Source organism: Balaenoptera musculus, chromosome 12, assembly GCF_009873245.2.
Source record: "Balaenoptera musculus isolate JJ_BM4_2016_0621 chromosome 12, mBalMus1.pri.v3, whole genome shotgun sequence".
Lineage (NCBI taxonomy): Eukaryota > Metazoa > Chordata > Mammalia > Artiodactyla > Balaenopteridae > Balaenoptera > Balaenoptera musculus.
Window position 1 is genome coordinate 58,649,408 of NC_045796.1, and position 21,498 is coordinate 58,670,905.

Below are 21,498 nucleotides of genomic sequence, written 5' to 3' on the forward strand. Positions count from 1 at the left end.
ATTAGTTGTATTAGAAAACAGTCAGAGCCCTTCCTTTGTCTTCTATGACTGCTTCTTTACACACAAGGGAAGAATTGAGTACTTGCTGCAGGGATGATATGGCTCACAAAGCCTGAAGTACTTGGAGTATAAAGTACTCCAAGGGAAGTATAAAGTACCTTATACTCTGTCCCTTTGCAGAAAATTTTGCCCTGATTTAAAGCTATAAAAATAAATTTTTAAATAAAAAAACTATAGGCATAAAATGATAGTATCTTCAAAGTATTTTGTATGCATAACTTAAGATTTAACTGATATTTGCTGAACAGCTGCCAGGCATTGTGCTCTGCACCTTCACATTTACCATCTTAGTAAAATGTATTTAGCTATTAAGATTGTGCTCTAAATTTCACCATTTTATATTGATATTTTAAATTCTGACTATGATAATCTGATGCAGGTTATTTTGAATGTCAGATTCTCTTTCAGTGTAACTACAAAATTTACTCATTTTTTTCTTTTTTTTCCTTTATAAAGTTTTCTATTACATACCACTTATTATGCAGCTTTGTATTCTTCCAGTTATTTATTAATTATGAATTTATGAGAGTCTTTGAAAAGTCAGGTCGGCATTCATAATGGTGAATTATGAAAGGTCTTGTTTCATTTCTTTGGAAATACAAAGCAGCTCTATTGTGTTTAAAAGCCAAGCCTTGAGAGCCACCTTGTGGATTTCTGGTTATTTTATACCTCTCAGTTCTGAGAGTTATTGCTATTCTAAATCATGCAGGTTTATTGTTTCATTGTTATAATAATAATATTCAATATTTATCAGAGTTTACTTGGGCCAGGCATTGTTTTCATTGCTTTCTATAACTCATTCAATGTTCACAACAACCTATGATGTAGGTTTGTACTATTATTATCTCTTGATATGGCATTTGTGTATAAGTTATTCAAATATAGCATGAAATACTCTAAAGCATATAGAAATAATTTATGTAGAGGAATTTTCAAATGATATTTATTTAAGACCATGTCACCAAACGTATAATGACAGATCACTATGCTGAAAAAAAACGTGGAGACTTGAAAGTCCCTAGTCATTTTATTATACCTTTTTTTTTTTGATATTTTCATTATACTTGATTTTTATCCTGACCCACCTGTTATTATTGGTTTTTTTTTAACAAGAATGGATTCCACAGACATTATTAATAAGTACATGTTTTCAAGGAACGCTGTCCTATTCACCATTATACTCTTTCATATAGCATTTGGCTGATAGTAGGTACCCCAAAATTACTTTTTTTTTTTGCCTTTGTTTCTTGGAGGCAGACATTATTAAAAGATGTTCTCACTTTAGTTTTCTCATTTGATCTCTACCACTATTCTGTCCTTTAAAGATTCTTATCCCCATTTTACAGATAAGGAAACTGAGAAAAGAGAATAATTTTCCCAGAGACTCCCATGTAATAAGTGAAGCTATGATTTGAACCAGACTGACTCCAAAGTCTACCCTTTTCACTACAGTGCATCCTGTTTGTTCAAAAGCAAACAGAACATATCCAACCTGTGACTTTCTAAAGCCTTTAGAGCTTTGAGTCTTTTTTTTTCCTTTAATAAATGGGAGAACATTTCTTCAGCTCAGCTATATCCCTCATTTCTCCGAAAGAGAGAGATTCAAAACAGTTGGCCCCTCCACAGTGAAAATTATTTATAACAAAAGATAAGGTAATCTTTCTGGATGTTTTCTCGAAGCTCCAGAATTTTAGATTATTCTTCTAAATCTAAAGTTGAATGTTTGTTCCTATTTCTTGAAGTGCCTTTTAAACTTGAATGGTATTAACTTACTAGCTATTCTAAGGATGCTATTACAATGATGGCAGGAGATATTTCTTCTGATGTTTTTGAAAAATAGGAAATTAAGTACTCAGAACATTAAAATAAAATTAGAAGGTAAGTTTGCTATGGTGGTACATAGAAATTTAGCCTCCTGACTCCTGTTAATGGAAATACAACTAAATCCCTACCGTGCCACAGTGATCCTTTATCCCTAAGTGTTTAAAGTAACCATCTCAATTCCTGACTCAGCAAGTATGGTTTTTAAAAGCGTTTCTTCACAGTTTTATTCAACACACTGTAACTTTATTTGTATAAATAATAAATAAAACTCCATTAAGGATTCTTTTTCTCTGTGTGTGTGGGGCAGGGTGGGGAGGGCACTGTTCGTACATACTGAGGCTGTGTCTGTGCCTTAACCACAGCTGAAGATGCGTCATTTCTTTCCAGTAAGTAACGGTTATACTTCACGACCCCTCGTACCATTCCTATCTTTGATATCAAATTTACTCCCAGCTGAAAAAGCAACTATATTTCCAAATTGTCCACTGAAACAGGAAAATAGGGAAAGGAAAGTAAAATACCCCAAGGGTAGATGAAGCTACAGAGATGGAGCTTGCAGTTCTCCCCGGGGAAGGGAGTGTCTGAGGAATTACAAACGAGGCCCAAAGTAAGAGGACACATTAGCAAAAAGCTCTGGCTGTGACTTCACCTCTAGAAGCCCTGTGGCCTTAAACACCTAAACATTTCTTAAAGGTACTTTTTCTTCTATCAAATGGAGAAATAATGGGGTAAATAACACCTATTCTAGTAGTTTACTATGAGAAACAAATGAAATGATATATGAAATTATTTTGGAAACTAGCTGAAGAGTGATAAAACATTGCATATCATATTCTGGAAACCTACTTCTAGAAGTTTACTTTGCATATTACTTTTCGCCTTCTCCGACGAAGAAACTCTCTTAAGAAACCACTGTTTTCTGTAAGATAGAACATACCTTAGGGAATAGTAGCAGCTTGCATTTATACATAGAAATATATCATTAGGGATACAGACATTTTCATTATTAAGCCATTATTTGTTTGTTTGTTTTAAGATTTATTTTATTTTTGGCTGCGTCGGGTCTTAGTTGCACCACGCAGGATCTTTGTTGAGGCATGCGGGATCTTTCGTTGTGGCATGCGGGCTTCTCTCTAGTTGTGGCACGCAGGTTCCAGGGCAGGTGGGCTCTGTAGTTGTGGCGCCCGTGTTCCAGAGCGCATGGGCTCTGTAGTTTGCGGCACGTGGACTCTAGTTGAGACACATGAGCTCAGTAGTTACGGCGTGTGGGCTTAGTTGCCCTGTGGCATGTGGGATCTTAGTTCCCCAATCAGGGATCGAACCCGCGTTCCCTGCATTGGAAGGCGGATTCTTTACCACTGGACCACCAGGGAAGTTCCCGTTGTTTTTAATTATAATTTTAATTTTAAGTTGAATGAATTATTCCAATTAGAATCTTCAGATTCTGTTTCATTCTCCATCTCAGTCAAATAAATTCTTTCCTTTAGGGACAAAACTTTTAACAGGCTTTAAATATTCTAGTACTAGGATGGATATTCCCACCCACCCTGTACAGTATTTCTCTGATTAATAGGCACTGATGTTGTTTGATTTTTTACATATATTAGTGATATTAAAAGTTTTCCTTATAGGTAGATACGGTCTATCATGCAGCAAGCCTCATGAATGTAGTGATTAGGAATATCTGTTAAACAAATCAGAACACTAGGAAAAATCGAGTAATAATATGTACCCTCAAGCTACCTTAAAGTATCATTTTATGACTTTTTATTATTATCTAGATCTACCAACCATTGCCTGCTTTCATAGGTTAGCTTTAGCCTTTGCCTAAATTATAGGAATTTGGCTTTGATGTAAGTAATCTGATACTTAATATTGATAGCTTTAATTATTTCTGGTTTAGCAGCTTTCCAGTGTCAGTATAACCAAATAAAATTAGAATTTCCTTTTCCTGGAATAGATGATATCTGTTAGCTGAAGAGAGTAGCAGGTACCTAAGAGCCCCCTTTCTCTTGTTTTTTTACTTTAAATAAGTGTAAACTGTTGTCTCAGAGTTTATTCTTTCCTCAGGCATATCAACCTCCTTTCCTTTAGGAGGCTAATATATTAATTCTACTGTCTGTTTGTAACCACATAGAAAGAATGTTATAAGTATATTATTTTTTTTAAGTAAAATGAAAGAAAATTAATACAAAATAGATTTGAGTGTTTAATTGGATTTTTTTCATTTTCAAAGGGAAATAGGCTCTTTAGAATAAAGATTTTGAACCCAGGCAAACCTTGAAGGCCCATGCGTATTGTAGCAAATGGTAGGATTTCCTCATTTTTTTATGGATGGCTGAATAATAATCCACTGTGTGTGTATGTGTGTGTGTGTGTGTGTGTGTGTGTTTGTATCACAAATTTGTTATTCATTCATTCATTGCTGGATACTTAGGTCATTTCCATGTCTTGGCTATTGTAAATAATGCTGCTATGAACATGGGGGTTTAGGTATCTTTCCAACTGTTTCTGTTTCCTTTGGATATCTTCCCAGAAGTGGAATTGCTGGATCATATGGTAGTTCTATTTTTAATTTTTTATGAACCTCCATACTGTTTTTCATAGTGACTGTACCAATTTACATTCCCGCCAACAGTGAGTTCACAAGAGTTCCCTTTTCTCCACATCTTCACTGGCATTTGTTATCTCTTCTCTTTTTGATGACAGCCATTCTGACATTCTGATGAGTGTGAGATGATATGTCATCGTGCTTTTAATTTGCATTTCCCCAAAGACTGACTAGTGATGTTGAGCTTCTCTTTATGTGCCTGTTGGCCATGGCCATCTTCTTTGGAAAAATGTCTCTTTAGGCCCTTTGCCCATTTTTAATTAGATTATTTGGTTATTTGCTATTGAGTTTAATGAGTTCTTTATATACTTTGGTTATTAACCCCTTATCAGATATATGGTTTGCAAATATTTTTTCCCATTCTATAGGTTGTCTTTTCACTTTGTCGATTTCTTTTGCTGGGTGAAAGCTTTTTAGTTTGATGTAGTCCCCCTTGTTTATTTTTTATTTTGTTGCTTGTGCTTTAGGTGTGATTTTCAAAAAATTATTACCATGACCCATGTCAAGGAGCTTCTTTAGTGAGACCCTTTTTAAGAAACACAGAAAGTAGCATTGGAATTTTATCTTTATTTAAGTAGCCTTGATTGCAGCAATTTTTCTTCCTGTGCTTTAAGATGTATTTTAGAAACATGCAATAAATTTCTTAAAACAAGTTTATACATCTCGTTAAAGAACCTTGCTGTTTTGGAAAAGTATGTATATTAGAACATTGTTGCTCTCTCATTTGAAAATACTTTAGTAGGAAAACCATTTTAAAAACATATAGATTATATAAGTAAAAATTTCTAATCCCTAATGGTACAGAGATTTGTATTGATAAAATTTAAATATCAAAATCACATTTCACAGTGATTTTTTAAAAAATTTTTTATTTCAGCATTTATTTTAAAATGGCCAAATGGGTATGAAGAATACAATTTTAGAGGAGATTTCTCTTCTGCTGATTAGAGTGCTCTCTCTAGAATGCTAACTTGTGTCTGTATAATTGGGTTGTAGTTAATACCAGGGTAGCTCATATGGGAACCAAGACCATCTTTCAAGGGTTATAACATGGAACAGGGGACACGGTACTTCTTTCTCCCCAGTTAAAGTACATAATTCTCACAGCTAGAATGACATATGGAAATTGGTTATGGGAATTAGGCTAGTCTGTGTCATTGTGAATTGACTGTATACACATGAACCTCAAACTGTTTTTAGTGGTAGTCACTCAGTGAATATTTACTGAGTGTAAGCTACCTACCAGTCACTATGGTAGATCAATAGGTATCAAGATAGATAAACTCTGCTGTCAACCTGTTTAAAGTGGATTGAGAAAGTTGTGTTGTATCAATCAGGATTCATTAAAGGAAACAAACCATTGTACGTATATTTTAAATAGAAAATAATTTTGTGAAAAGAAGTTAGGTAATTCCTAGAATGTTGGTAAGATTGGAGGAGTAGAAGTCGGGCAACTACCACTGGAACTGTTGAGTTTAAGAACCAGCAGCCATACCATGGTGGTGATCCAAAATGCAGAAGCTACACCTGCTACTAGATACCTTTCATCGTTCACGAACATGCTGGAAAACCAAATTTTGAATATATAGTACATCCATTATAACTTTTAAGCCTCATTTCTGCAAGATTTTGCTTGCCAGCAAAAGAAAACAGCAGAAAATGGTTTCCTCTTCACTTCCATTGCCTAGATCTTGCATGAGTGCATTTAATAAGCAGAATGGATTTTTGTATCCAATACCCTGACTACAAGAGATCTGGGAGGTACAGATTTTACCTTCTGGCTCATGCAATACAAGAAGGCCTCATTGAAGGAGGTGGGGCTTGCATGCTGATTAACATTCTTTGCATTAATTGGGAATGGAAATATATTTTGGAAGAAAAAAAGTAGCTGCCCATTTATTTTTATGGAGCTTATGTTCTGGCTGAACAGAAAGATTAACAACTAATTAAATAATTGATTTTAATTACATTGTATTAAATAATAAAGACGGATTAAGTGCTAAAAGAAAGTAAAATTGGGAGGAACGCTTAGCTAACACAGTGACATTTAAGGTGAGATATGTACACAAAGCAAAGGACAGCAGAAGAATGTTCTAGGAAAAGTCTCTGACACCAGAAAAGCAATAGCACATTGAAGGATGTGGATAAAATCAGAGTGACTAAGAAACGTAGAGAATGATGGGGAGTGGTAGATGCCACGTTTATAGCATGAGTCTAATGTTGTAGGCAAGGACCAGATTGTGAGGGCCTTGTTTATCATGTTACAGATTAGGTATTTTATCTTAAAAGAAATGGGTTATGATTAGGGAAGTTTGAGGAAGGGAGTGGCATGTCATTAACTATATTCCCCTCAACTAATAATATAAAAATAAAATGACAATTTGAGCACACAAAACAAGTAATTTTCCTAACAGGGTTGTGCTTTTAAGAAAGATCACTACACACAGGCAGGGCAGGAGAGAATGGGAATACCAGTTAGAGATGTGGATTCATTGGGGCATATTTAGGAAATAGAATTGATTGACTTGGTAGTTAATGGGGTATGAAGGGTTGAGGAAGAGAGATCTGGAAGTTTTCTGGCTTCTAAAAGATGTCTGGCTTAATATTGTTGAGTGGTTAGTTGGGTCATTTATGAGGGAAAAGAGTAGTAGAGAAGGATTACTTTGGAGGGAAGGGTCCATTTGGACGTGCTGAGATGAGGTGCCTGGGACACTTAGAGATGTAGAGTAAGCATCTGGATGGGTATGTAAGTCTAATGTATCAGAAGCTCAGTCTGTTTTGGAGTGGGAAAACCATGGGAGTGGATATGAGTGGTAAAAGAGCCTAAGACCAAGCCTTGAGGAATTCTGATATTTAATTAGAGGAGAATGAGCCAGCAGAGGAGCCTCCAAACACTGGCGTATACCCCGGAGTAAATGTCATAGAGGCTGAGGAAAAGAGCATTTCAGAGAGAAGAAAGAGATCATCTATGCTGACTGCTGCACTGAGTGGTCAAGTAATGTGAGGGCTGCAAAATACACTGTACTTAGCCACGTGGAGGATATTGGTGACCTTATTCAGGGCCTTTTCACCCCCAGAGTGGAGAGCAAAAATTAGATTAAGCTGGCTGATGAATGTAGATTAAAGTGTAAACATCAATTTTGAGAACTTAATTTATATACAAAAGGAAAATGGATAGTATCTAGAAAATATGAAATAGTACTCAGAAAGGTAGACATACTATTTTTCTTTTCAAGGTGGAAGTGATGTGCTTATATTCTATGGAAACTATTCGAGAGAGAGTGAAAAAGGATTGAAATTGATTGATTATTCATATAGGAAAGGAAAGAGACCACAGATAACCTATTAGAGTCCTGAGAATTTTCAAGAGGCATGGGATCCAAAGAAGAAGTAGAGATTTTCCTTAGATAGGAGTTAGGGCACTACTGTTAAAACAGAAGAGAAAGTTAGAAAGATGGGTTCTGATGCAAATAGGTTTTAGGTGTATGGCAGGAAGATAAGGGAGCTTCCTCTGATGTATTGTATTTTCCTTGTGAAGTAGTTGTTAAGGTCATTCTCTAAGAGTCAAGGATAACAAGGTGGTGAGAAGTTTGTGGAGAGCCAATCAATGTGTAATGTAGACATTGTTAGACATGTGACAACAAACTGACCATAAAGACATCACAGAATTGCTGTCCAATGTTAAGGGCTTGTTGAGATTGTGATCATGGATTTAGAGTGGTCTCCAGTTGCCCTTGTATATAATTTTTCTTAAGCATTAGCTACCTTGGGTCATCTGAGTTTGACATTCTACCAGTCTTATATGGCAAAAGGGTAGATGAGTTTAAGAAATTGGCAGGAATGTGATTAAAATCTTGGACTGTGTTATCTGCACTGGAGAAAGAACCAGAATAAAGACTGGGGCAGGGATGGAGAGGGCGTGCTGCTGATGAATATTAAGAAAGTAGAGGAATTGTGATCTCGAAGTATCATTAATGATAAAGAAAGAGCTTAGAAAAAGTTAGCTGGGCATGCTTGACATATAGGAATCTTTGGTCAGAAATTGAGGTGTTTGTACTAGCGATTTTGGTTTTGGAAGTAGTACAGTTGTGGGTTGATGACAGGCCTAGAATACAATCGTTGGTATGGCTAAGATGGGACAGAGGAGATGTCAGTGGAAATGAGGGTGTCAAGGAATTGAAGAGCGAGGGTTTTAGATGTCCACATGGAAAATACTGTCACCAAGGATCATGATAGGAAATGGGATAGACAGAAAGACTAGGAGCCATACGTATGGAGTCTTCATTGGATAAGGTAGGGTAACAGGTGACATAGCAGATATACTGAACCTTAAAGGAACAGAGGTTTTTGTTAAAAGTTAGTACAGGCTGACCTGGAAATGGTGAGAGGGAAGAGAGAGATCATCCCCCACCACTTGAAAGATATGCATGGAAAACAAGAGTCCATGGAAGAGAGTCAAGTTTCAGTTAAGGCAGGGTGGGAGATGAGGTTGATATAGTTTGCTTATTACTGAGTGGCAATTCCAGAGAATAGAGTGGAGAATTTCATACCCTAAGGTGGAGAAATAGTAGAGGAAGTAGGGAACCGACTCAAGAGCGAAGAAATACCAAGTATTATGGGGAAAATAGTATAATAGGGCATTGGTTCCCCATTACCTGTTTCCATGCCAGCTGTCAGAATCAGAGTATCTGGAACTAAGACCCTAAAATTTTAACATGATCCTCAGAAGTTCTGATCATAGCTAGATTTTGTTGATCGTGTGAACAGCCAGCTAATAGGCCTTATCCTGAGAACAGGGTGGGAGGTATGATGTGTTTCCTTCTGAAAGACTCGTGGAAGACAGAGCATTGCCGTTCTTGGCTCTCTTGGTGTGGATGGCAGAGGAGCGATTTCAGATGTCTCGGTGATAAGGGTTTAAAGTAGAATAAGAGCTTTGAAAGAGAGAAAGAGAAAGGGTGGGGAAAGATGATATTCCTTAGATCTCTAAACTCCCTTGTCAAAAGGTAAGCCAGGTATTGGTTTATGCTCCTAACAATGTAAGCAGGTCCACTGATTAACTTTATAACTTTATTGAATGATAAAAATTGCACATACCAAAGATGAAGAGTCTATAATGTTTTTTCCAATATTGATAAGGCATACTCACTAGTAATTGTGAAAAAAGAATGGTATCATTTGGGAGAAACTATTTGCCTCCTTCTGGTTAAATTTTAGTTTTTATAATGACTGTTATTTCTTCTTAATGGATTTGAAATAATCCACATTAAAGCATACCTTACCAAGATAAATTACCTCAGAAGGCTTACAATGGTCACTAAATTATTTATGCCATTTCTTATTGTTGTTTCGTGCAGGGTTTGTAACTGAGCTGAAGGTCTTGTGTTACTTCTGTATATTTTTTTGTCTTATGGAGGAAAAAAACCTAATTTGTTTTCTTTTAATATCTTCAGTTACTTGCTGTCAGTCTTCGTTCTTTAATCATGTATTTGTGTTAGTTTGGAAGTCAACTTTGGGAAGTGGTTACATTTTAAAAAGTACTCATACTGATTTTCTGTGTCATAGGTAGGAAAAAGATATGTAAAGTCATGGAAGGAAGCTTGGGGCATGCTTTCACTAGGGGAAAAAAATTTAGTATCCTCTGGCTGCTAATGGATTCTTAGCAGTTGTCCGTTCTATTCTAATTTTACTGACAATAAAGCCCTGTATGGGAAGTTCACTTGTGACAACTGGAAATATAAAGACTGAGGAAAACAAGTTTACACAATTCTTCTACTACACACCTGACTCCCTTTACCTTTCACAGCTGGTGTTCTTTTGTGCTGAATTTCCATGTATAGAGATACTTTATCCAGTGAGTATAGTATTGGATCTCAAATGGCTTTCTCGGAGAATCCGATGCTCTGTTCAGACAATGTGAACAGGGTGAATTAGTCCTTCTGAGGCTAGCAAAACCCGGACTCCAGGTAGAGCTCACCCTGAAAAATCAGGTGGAAAACAACAACTGTTCTGATAGTTGAGGAAGCAGCAGGCATCTTGTAATAAGTTTAGCTCCGTAACTCATGGTCTTAACCATCTTTCTCCATTGATTTCTCCAAATAAAACTCCTATTAAAAACCTTCTTCCATTTATGTTTCTTTCAAGGGAAGGTTTTATACAAACTGCCATTGTGTGTGTCTGCATGTGAGTTTCAGTATGAAAAAATTGGATCGTGTTAGGCACACTTTTATGTCTCATACTTTTTTCACTTAGTAATACATCATGGAAATCTTTCCAGATCAACCCTGAAAGATCTGATTCATTCTTTTTTTTTTTTTTTTTTGGGGGGGGTTTTTTTTGTTTGTTTGTCTGTTTGTTTTTTTTGGGTTTTTTTTGTTTTTTTTGTTTTTTGTTTTTATAAACATTTTCAAGACTTTTTTTGTAATTTTTTTTTATTTTTATTTTTTTAAAGATTTATTTATTGATTAGCTGATTGATTGCTATGTTGGGTCTTCGTTTCTGTGCTAGGGCTTTCTCCAGTTGCGGCAAGTGGGGGCCACTCTTCATCGCGGTGCGCGGGCCTCTCACTATCGCGGCCTCTCTTGTTGCGGAGCACAGGCTCCAGACGCGCAGGCTCAGTAGTTGTGGCTCACGGGCCTAGTTGCTCCGTGGCATGTGGGATCTTCCCAGACCAGGGCTCGAACCCGTGTCCCCTGCATTAGCAGGCAGATTCTCAACCACTGCGCCACCAAGGAAGCCCTCTGATTCATTCTTTTAACAACTGCGTAGTAGGTCCCAGTGTGGACATTATCTTAATTCATTTACCCAGTCTGTCTCGATGGATACTTTTGTTGTTTCTAATTATGTCGCATTGTAAACAGTGCTGCAGTACACATTCTCGCTCACACTCTTGGCACTTGCAGTGATGTCCACTGGGAAAATTCCTGGCAGTGGAATTTAGTTATCAACATGGTACATGCATGTAAAATTTTGGTGAATGAGTGGTCCTGAGCTGCCCACTGAAGAGATTGTTCCAACTTAACATTTCCTGGGACAGTAACTTCCTCCCGCCTAACTTTGCCAGCACTGAACAGCGTTAGAATTTTTGAGATTATGACAGATTAATAGGCCAAAAATGGTACTTCATTATTATTTTGACTGGCATTTCTTTATGAGTGAAGCTGAGCGTTTTTCATATTTGCCATTTGAATTTCTTTTTCTATAAATTGCATGTACTGTTATATGTGTTACAAACATTTTTCCTACTTAATCTTTGATTTTTATTTTTATTAATTTATGAATATTTTTACCATAATGAGATTTTTTTCAGTTTATTTACAGTATTTGGGCTTTGTCTTGCTTATAAAGATCACACTCACTTCATCATGATTTCCTCCAGCCCTTTTTAAGTTAAGTTTTAAATTTTCATTATTAAATCTTTGATCCGTCTAGAACTTATTGCATATAGTAATGGTGTTGGTTTGCAGTCTCCTCGGGACCTTTCTGGGTGTAATGTGAAACCGGCCCCAAAACACAGAGGACAAGGAAAGACTTAAGAAAGAGGCAGACCACTCCAGATTGGTGGGTGGCAGGTTTAATAATTGAGGGAACTTACATACAAGTAGATCTCCGCACCCACCTGCCACAATCTTAAAAGTTTATATAGAGGCTTTAACGGGGTTTAGTCATGTGCACAGACAGCACCGCATTTCTGTCTAAGGGCTGTGTCCTTGGGCAGCCTCTAAGCGAAGGCAAGCAGAGTGCACATTCCAAGGACGGGAGAAGGGATGAGGAGCCTCTGATTGCCTGGGCCCAGCCTGTGGGTCAAGCTGGTGGTCACATCTTCTTGATGACCTCCCCCGGCAAATGCATTTCTGAATACTTCCTGTTTATTCTGTTGTTTTTAAAGTTTAATATAACATACAAAATTCTCACGTTTGCCTGAGTCAGTTTCTGAACTTTGTCTTCTATTTCCTTGATCTTATTGTCTCTTCTCTGGTATCAAACTATTTTACTTCTTTGTTTTTTTTAACATCTTTACTGGAGTATAATTGCTTTACAATACTTATTTGTTTTTTTAATATTTTTGATATGTGATTGGGATAAGCATCCTGATTATTCTTCAATTTTAGAATTTTTCCTGGATATACAGGTTTACTTTGAAGGATGAACTTTAGTATCACTTCCAAGAAATAATGTTTATCTTTTAGTTGAGTTAGTGCATTGATTTACAGATTAAGTTAGTGAGAATTGGTATTTTTACCAAATCAAGTTTTCCCATCTCAAAAGCAAAGCATATCATTTCATTTCTTGAATGTCCTTCGGCAGTATAATAATGCTTTTTCTTCATGTAGGTGCTACCCATTTCTTGTTTTTTCTGTTTTTGACCGCTTTTATAAATGTGCTATTTTCTTCCCTTTTATTTTCGAACAAGTTATTGTATATATACAGAAAGACTTTTTTAAAATATTGATTTGGGGGACTCTCACCTTTCTGAAATCAATCATTATTTTAGTAGTTTTTTTTTTTTTTTTAAGATTTAATTCTTTTTAATTATTTATTTATTTATTTATGTATTTATGGCTGTGTTGGGTCTTCGTTTCTGTGCGAGGGCTTTCTCTAGTTGCGGCAAGCGGGGGCCACTCTTCATCGCGGTGCGCGGGCCTCTCACTATCGCGGCCTCTCTCGTTGCGGAGCACAGGCTCCAGACGCGCAGGCTCAGTAGTTGTGGCTCACGGACCCAGTTGCTCCGCGGCATGTGGGATCTTCCCAGACCAGGGCTTGAACCCGTGTGCCCTGCATTGGCAGGGAGATTCTCAACCACTGCGCCACCAGGGAAGCCCAGTAGTTTTTAATTAATCCTCAGTTTTCTAAATAAATGTTTATTTCATCTGCAACTAATAATTGCTTTGACCTCTTCCGTTCCAGTATTTCTACTTTTTATTATCTTCTTATGTCTAATTCCATTGTCTAGGACATTAGTAAGCTGATTGTAAACATCTTTGCCTTGTTCCTAACTTTAATTGATATACGCCTAATGTTTTATGATTCAGTGTGGTTTGAAATCGATGTTTTGTCACCTCTGCTCATCGAGATTGAATGTGGTCTTTTGTGAGATTTCAGTGCCTGGAGATGATCATATGTTTTTTCTCCTTTGACTTATTAATAAATATGTTAATATATTTATAGGTATAGTGCCCTTGCATTCTGGGGTTTAATTTACTTAGTTGTGGTATATTGTTTTAATGCACTGGTGAATTCTGTTTTCTAAAACTCTTTACTATTTGGATTAATATTCTTAAGAGAGATTTCTCTATTGTATTCTGTTTTCTGCTGCTTTGTCAGGTTTTAATATCAGTGGTATTACACTGCCTCTGTGATTAATTTTTAGACTTCTATTTCTGTGCTCTAAGGCCTCTTAGTAACATTAGAATTAATTTGTCTTTAAAAAGTATGAAAGCCTAGATATTAGATAGCCTTTACATTTTCTTCCATTGCTTTTATTATAATTTTCTATCACTTTTAATATAAATGTTAGTAACATTTTCCTAGAAAATCATCTGTTCCAAACATTTTTAATAATGGAATGTATTGAATTTTTCAGAATACTCTTCTCATTCTTTAAAATTGTGATGTATTTCTGAACACTTCTTTTTCACATTACTAATTTTGTGTCTTTGTGCTTGTGCTGTTGTGCTTGTTTTCCACTGTGTATCTCCTTTTACTTAAAGGCTAGACAGTAAATATTTTAAGCCTGCGAACATATGGTGTCTGTCACACTCCTCAACTCCCCTATTGTAGCTCAAAATCAGCCATAGACAATTTGTAAACAAACTGATATGGCTGTGTTTCAATAAAACTTTATTTACAAAACAGGCAGTTGGCACATAATTTGCCAACTCCTGCTGCCCTGTAATAGACATTGTCTATTTTTATTTTTTTCTTTTAAAATTAGAGTTTTTATGTTTACTTATCAATTTCACATCTTAAAAATCAGATTCTATTTTAACTTTATTAGGGCATTTCTCCATTTTTCCTTGGCTTTGTTATATTTTTTATTTTTATAAATTTCTGAATTAGATGCTTGATTTACTTGTTTATTATATTCTTATTTAGTTATATAAGTATTTCAGGTATGATGTTTTCTGAGAGCACAACTTTACTCCATCCTATAAGTTAGGGATGGGGAACAGATCAGGGGGTGCCAAGAGTTGTAAGTGGGGAGGGTTTAACTATAAAGGAATAGCAAGAGAATTTAAGGAGGGTAAAGGAACTGTTTTGTATCCTGATTATTATGGTGGTTACACAATTTGAACATATGCCAAAATTCGTAGGACTGTACACCAAAGTGGAAAGAGAATTTTACTGTATGATAATTTTTTAAATAAGATTTTAAAACGCACTCATTCCTGGGCCTCCTCCCCAGGATTTCTTGTTTATTTGTCCTGTGAACTAGGCTAGATCACAAATGGCAGATTCAGATTAAAAGACAGTTGAGAATGAACAACCCAGTCTTATTTTAAGATTGTTGTCACTTCATGTCTCTAATGAATCAATAAAAAAGCAATGCACAGAATATGAGCAGGAATAGAGACAAAGGCGAAGTGACCCCTGGTACTTCTTGGTTGCTTACAGAGAACAAGCTGGTTGAACCCACCTGGTCAGAGTTGGAGGTGATATGTCAGCACCCCATGATCTACCTGCTACCTTATAAGAATATTTTTCACCGCAGTTACATATTTCCTGCGTTCAGCTTCTTACTGTGTCATTGGTGTCACAAGCCAAGTCTTACCTCAACTGGATGTTGACTGAGAATCTGCATTTATAACAAGCACATCAGGATATTCCAGTGCCAGGGGTCTGTGGACAGCAGATTCACCCAAAACAAAGAGCCATCCAGCAGCATGATTTTTTTGTGACTGTCTCCAAGCAGTATTTTTCAGTTTCCTCTGTTAGCTCTGAATGTTCACTCATGAATATTAGCGAAGAAATGAAGTAGGTGAAGTGTTTTTCCTTCTTCTACCTTGACCGCACGAGGGAGCTCTGTTATATACTGGCAAATACTCCATAACGTGGAGCCCGTATTTGTGAGACTGACAATAACACACGTCTGAAAAGATGGAAGTTAAGGCAATATGATCCAAATGTAGTTAATAATAAAGTGTATTTATACAATTATTTCTAAGAGGCTGACCACATGGCACAAAAATGAAATAATACCCTCCCCTTGAAACTTAATGAAGATAACATTTTTATGTGTATGTGTATTTTGCTTGGGACTCAACAAGGCTCAAAATTCTAAGTTGTTATTTACTTGGCTGGCCACTAGATGGTGGGGTTTGTTAATGTTTTCCCTTCCATTTTATATCTGTAGCAGATTTCATGGAGTGCAGTTTTCTTAGGTCATGTTCTTAGTAATTATTATTAATTTAGAAGTTTAAAATTTTAAGTGACCTTAGAGATAATCAGTGTGACTGTACTAGAACCCCATTCCCTGCCAGTGTAGTGCCCCTTACGTGAAAACTATGGAAAACGCTGTTTCAAAAGAAGCTATCAAGATGTTGATCATGAAATTTTCAGAGCAGTAGCAAATAAGCGCAGGATGTGATGCCCAAACAGAAGCTTTGACTATATGAACACTTTTGTTAATCCGTAGTCTTTAATTTTGCAGAAAAAATTTCCCCGTTGTACAGTGAGTCGTCAGTGAATTTTGTAAGATCTGCTGTGGCACTTATACAGATTGCAGATAAGTGGACCATATCCCACATCTGAGGTCAGACCAAGCCAAAGAACAGACCTCAGAAGCGAAGTTAGAATATTCAGGGCAGATGTAAAGTTGAGGAGCTAAGACAGGTGGCTGGTGCCCTCCTGTCAGAGATCAGCAAGAACACAGGTGTCGGGGAAGCACAGTTGGGTTTATTGGCTCATTACTATGAGAAGGAGCGCATGCCCCGCGGAACCAGGGGCATCTCAGTAAGGGGGAAAGGCTCCCAAGGCAGTGGGTCTGGAACAGAAAGTGTAAAGACCCTGAGGCAGGTGTGGATTTGTCAAAAAAAAAAAAAGGTTGGGGGGCACTTAGAGAAAGAGCCAGCTCTTGTGTCTGGCCTGAGTAAGTAAGTGAGGTTCAGGAATGGGAATGATTTCTGTAGATCTTGCATCCTACAGACTCTGGCCTTTACTCTGAATGAGTTGGAAGCCACTGAGATTTATGCTTATTTTTAGTAGAGGTTTTTTGGAAGGATAGGAAACAGGTAATACTGATTGATTGCAAGAAGAGGACACCTGAGTGAAAGAGACACTTGCTTTTAACTTCTTTCCTTTTGGATTTTGTGCCATGTTCAGGGTTACCTATTTTTTAAGATAGAGGAAATATAATTTTTAATGATTTTGTATAAAGCATTATATACTAAGACTTAGTAAGACCTTAAGTTGCTTAAAAATAATTCTGTGCTCTCTTTGATAAACTCATTCAAGAGACGATAAATAACAATTGCTTTTAAATGCTAAATAACACTTTTATGTTTTGTTGATATCTACTCTAGGTGCAAAAGTCAAGAAATAAACAAGTACGAGAATTATTTCCAGATGGTTTTAGTATTCATCATGCAGGAATGCTTCGGCAGGACAGAAATTTGGTTGAAAGCTTGTTTTTTAATGGGCATATCAAAGTCCTAGTCTGTACAGCTACATTAGCCTGGGGTGTCAATCTTCCTGCTCATGCTGTTATTATTAAGGTGAGAGCTTACCTTCCTTTTCACATGGATTTGTGGTATCTTAAAACAAACCTGTGGATTGATTTATTTGAAAATATTGTGATTTGGCTGCTTCAGTGACTTTGAATGTTATTTATATAAGGTCAGAATTATATTCTCCAAAAGAATCTAGTTTATATTATGAAAATTTAACGCTATCACAGATGATGAAAGGATTAGTTAAAGTACACTTTGAGATCTTGCCATATTTGCCTAATTTCAGTATTCAGCTCATCAGGATTATATTTGTGTGTGGTTATGTAAATTTTTATTAACTTTTCCTCATCTAGGGAACACAAATATATGCTGCAAAAAGAGGCTCCTTTGTTGACCTTGGAATTTTAGATGTCATGCAGATATTTGGTCGAGCTGGAAGACCACAATTTGACAAATTTGGAGAAGGAATCATCATAACAACCCATGATAAACTCAGCCATTACCTCTCTTTACTCACTCAACAAAACCCAATTGAGAGTCAGTTTCTGGAAAGCCTTGCAGATAACCTAAATGCAGAGGTAAGATCTAATGAGTTAAAGGTTGGAATAGAATCACCAGCTTCAAGAATGACCAAGAAAAATAAAGTTTGAGTTGATTACTATTTCATGATATTTAATAATACATTTTATTTCATATGCAGTCATAAGACACAAGAGGTGGAATGGCAATATTATTGATTAGTTCAGAACAATATAGAATGCAAATGATAACTGATAAGAACTCATTGCTTAAAGACTATACGTTTAAATCATTATAAATTATAGGACAGAAATCTAACCAAAGCTATACAAACTAGGTAAACAGAAATAGCAATAACAACAACTATATTTGTACTGCACTTTTATAAAGTTTATTATGAAGTATTTTATAAAGTTTTTATAAGGTTAATAATGCTCTTCTGTCTTAGATCATTTGATTAACTTTGTTATAGAAAATATGATTGCTTAAATTGAGCTACAATATTATAGTTTATTTCATGTGTGATGTGTGTTTGTGTTAAGATTTTTTTTTTTTTTTTAACTCAAGATTACTTTTATTGTTTTTATTCTAGAATTTTCAACCATAACAACAATTCACAAACAGTTATAGGTTAGCTTTACATATAAAACCTTCCAGTAAATACTCTGGAGACGAGCAAGCACATATGAGTTTAGTTCCTATACTTTAAGATCTTAAAATAAAATTATCACAATAACTTATGTTGACCATCTTTCTGCCATTGTGTAAAATAATATTTTTGTTATACCTTTCATTTTCAGGAGAAGTATGTCTTTACAGGCCAAATTTTACTGGACCCTATCAGAATTCTGAGTGACATCACATGTTAGGAATTCAGTTAGGCTCAAACATTTACATTAAAAAGCCGCAGTCAAGATAAACCTTGACATTTTAATAGACTGCTAAAAAAGAAAATTACTTCCTTTTCTTGGAGGTACAAACATAACACTTTCACTAATAAGACTCCGTAGATAAGAAATTAATGTCACCTATGAGAGAACAGTTTCACAGGTGACTTGTATAGTCACCATTATTGTGTTAAGATTTAAATAGCAGACCCTGGAAGCCTAGATAACATCTTAACTGGTAAAGAGGATGAACATTCTTAAGAGTCTGTGTGTCAAAAAATCAAATGAGGCTTTGCTGTTTTCACCGCATTTTTAATTGTTGCTCTGTCATCCAATACTTTCCTACTTCTATATCCCTTCTTACCATTAAAGTTGACTCAAACAATTTTTGAAAGTAGGTGGGATATAACTATTAAATAAATGAATAACTGAAATATTTGAACTGAAATATTACAGAAATTTCACTTATATTCTATTCATGTTATTTAGAAGTCTTTTTAGAGGATGAAAAACACGCTCAGTATGCAGTTTCCTCTGTTAAGGAGTATATAGTCCAAAAGGGGAGAAAAAGACACAAAAACACAGTGCAATAATGTTGGTGAGTAATAAGTTCTAAAGAAGGATTCAGTAGAGGGAGAAAATCCTTTTGGCCCCAGCTTATCAGGAAGGGCTTTGTTCATGAAGGTGGTAAATCTGGGTTCAGAAGGTTAGGTAAGGTTTAAAAGATCTAGTTGGAAGTTAGAAAAAAATCATGAAAGATGCTGGTTTCTAGTAGCATAATTACAAGAAAGTGAAAAAGATTAGGAAATGAATTATGATATTAGGAATATCTCCAAAGGAAATATATCTCAGTTTCAATCCTCATTACCTACTATGATGGCATGGTTTAAATAATTAGGTCTTGGTCATGGGTCACCAGTATCTATGATGGAATAGTCTAATGTACGAAGATAGTAATAGTAGCAGTGTACTGAGGACATGTAAACCTGCTGGGTGCTTTTTGTATATTCTCTCAGTACTGCTACTAAGGAGATATTATTGTCCTCAGAGAGATAGGTAATTGACCAAAGGTCATTCAAGTACTAACTTTTGGAGCTAGTATTCAAACACAGGTCTTTTTAACTACAAACTTAGTCTTCTTATTATAGCCTAGATTTCTGATATATAAAATATAGTAACTTAAAGGTGAATACATTTCTCTATATTAATCAACCTACCATTTGCCTTCTTCTAAGACCAGGACTAAATATTTTCCAAAATGGTAGTAATAATTTCTCTGACTTACAATAAAAAGCAAGGCTGTTTTATACAATTTTTCTAGAAAAGCATATCAAGAAAGACTACATCTTTGTAAACTTAGAATTATTTTCCTTGATAGCTTTTTGTAAGTGGTAAATTAAACACAAAATGGTGATGTTTTTATGCAGAAGACACAGGTGAGTAAAATACTTCTCTGGTCTTCAAGAAATTCTTTTTCTTAGGGACTATAATAAAATAAATGAAACTATTTGGTCAAGCCCTGAGAAATTAAAAATCAATTATAGCCCATAGATTCACCTCATATTCATAAAATACTTATTAGGGTTTGTCATTTTCAGAAATGTCAACTAACTATAACGATAATTCCATTTAATGCCATAAATGGTATTCAAATAATGAAACATATACCTTGAAATTTTTAGGTAATATGGTGAAGTATAGCCATTGCTAAAATTTATTTATCATATTTTGTCTACTAGACTAGCTCCCATTTAAAGTAAATTTTCTTCTTAAGGAAACAAACTCCCTTAAATTATAGTTGAGTGTGAAATTAAATTTGGTAATCTGTGGAAGCCAAGTGTGAAATTAGTTTATAAAATGAATGTGTGCTGTGCTCTTAAGGTAATGGATTTTTAAGTCTTTAGACTCCGAAAATCTTTGCAAGACTGTACAGCGGCAGTGATCAACATCAAGGTCACGTTAGATTAGGAATGTTGCCCATACTAATATCTTTGATAACACTAGTTTAGAAGAACTGGAGAAAGTATCATATTAAGCTATCATTTTAATGCAGACATTTTATGAGACATCTTTGCTGGTTGATGCCTAATGGGGCTGACTCCCGAATGCTAATTAATGCCAAATCTCACAAGTCCCAGCCCTGTATAAAGCCTCTTAATTTTGCACTGAGAGAAACACTGAAGCATGTTTGAGGCTTATTAAAATTTATTCAGCAGACATTACTGGGTATTGTTTCACAGTTTCACCTGTGAAACTGTTCTCTCATAGGTGACATTAATTTCTTATCTATTCTGTGCCAGTTCCCTATGGTCCATACTTTAAAATGTATTAATCTTTCTATAATCTTACGTACATTTCTTTATTCAGAGTTCCTCCCATCTCCGCAGGGCATAGTACAAACACTTGGTCCTTGGATTTAAGGCCTCAGCAGTCTGACACCTTCCCAGTTCTGGCTCTGCTTACTTTCCAGCACAGGTCTTCTGCTCTAGACAGTCCCTTACTCTACTCATGTCACCTATAAAGTGCCAATCTTCCCATGTATAAAATAGGAATAATATCACTAGATTGTTGTGAAAATTTAACAAACACCTGTGCCAAGTTGTTATTCGGTACAGAATTGTAGCAGTTACATTATCTCATAGTCCCTTATCCTCAGCCCCAATCATACTTACTACCCGCACTCAAATTTTAGTGGAATAAATAAATGAATGGTGGCATAAATGGTGTTTTCATACATGTACTAAAGGGGTTTGTGTATACATATGTATTTATATACATATGATTATTATATTTGCTTGTTTAGTTTTATATGATTTCAACTAACTTTTTAAAAAACACATGCAAATAAACAATTAAGATAACCTTAATGACTAAAGTTTCAATAGGTAAATTAGATACAAAGTGATACTTTGAGCCTTACTTCTAAATTACC

At 35.7% G+C, this 21,498-nt stretch overlaps 1 protein-coding gene across 1 annotated transcript in view; it reads left to right on the forward strand.

The window, feature by feature from the left end:
- ASCC3 (activating signal cointegrator 1 complex subunit 3) overlaps positions 1-21,498 on the forward strand; it is a 338,512-nt gene that overhangs the window by 178,990 nt on the left and 138,024 nt on the right. Inside the window, 2 exon segments of the mRNA XM_036871893.1 lie at positions 17,014-17,205; positions 17,514-17,738. Coding sequence (XP_036727788.1) covers positions 17,014-17,205; positions 17,514-17,738 — 417 coding nt within the window.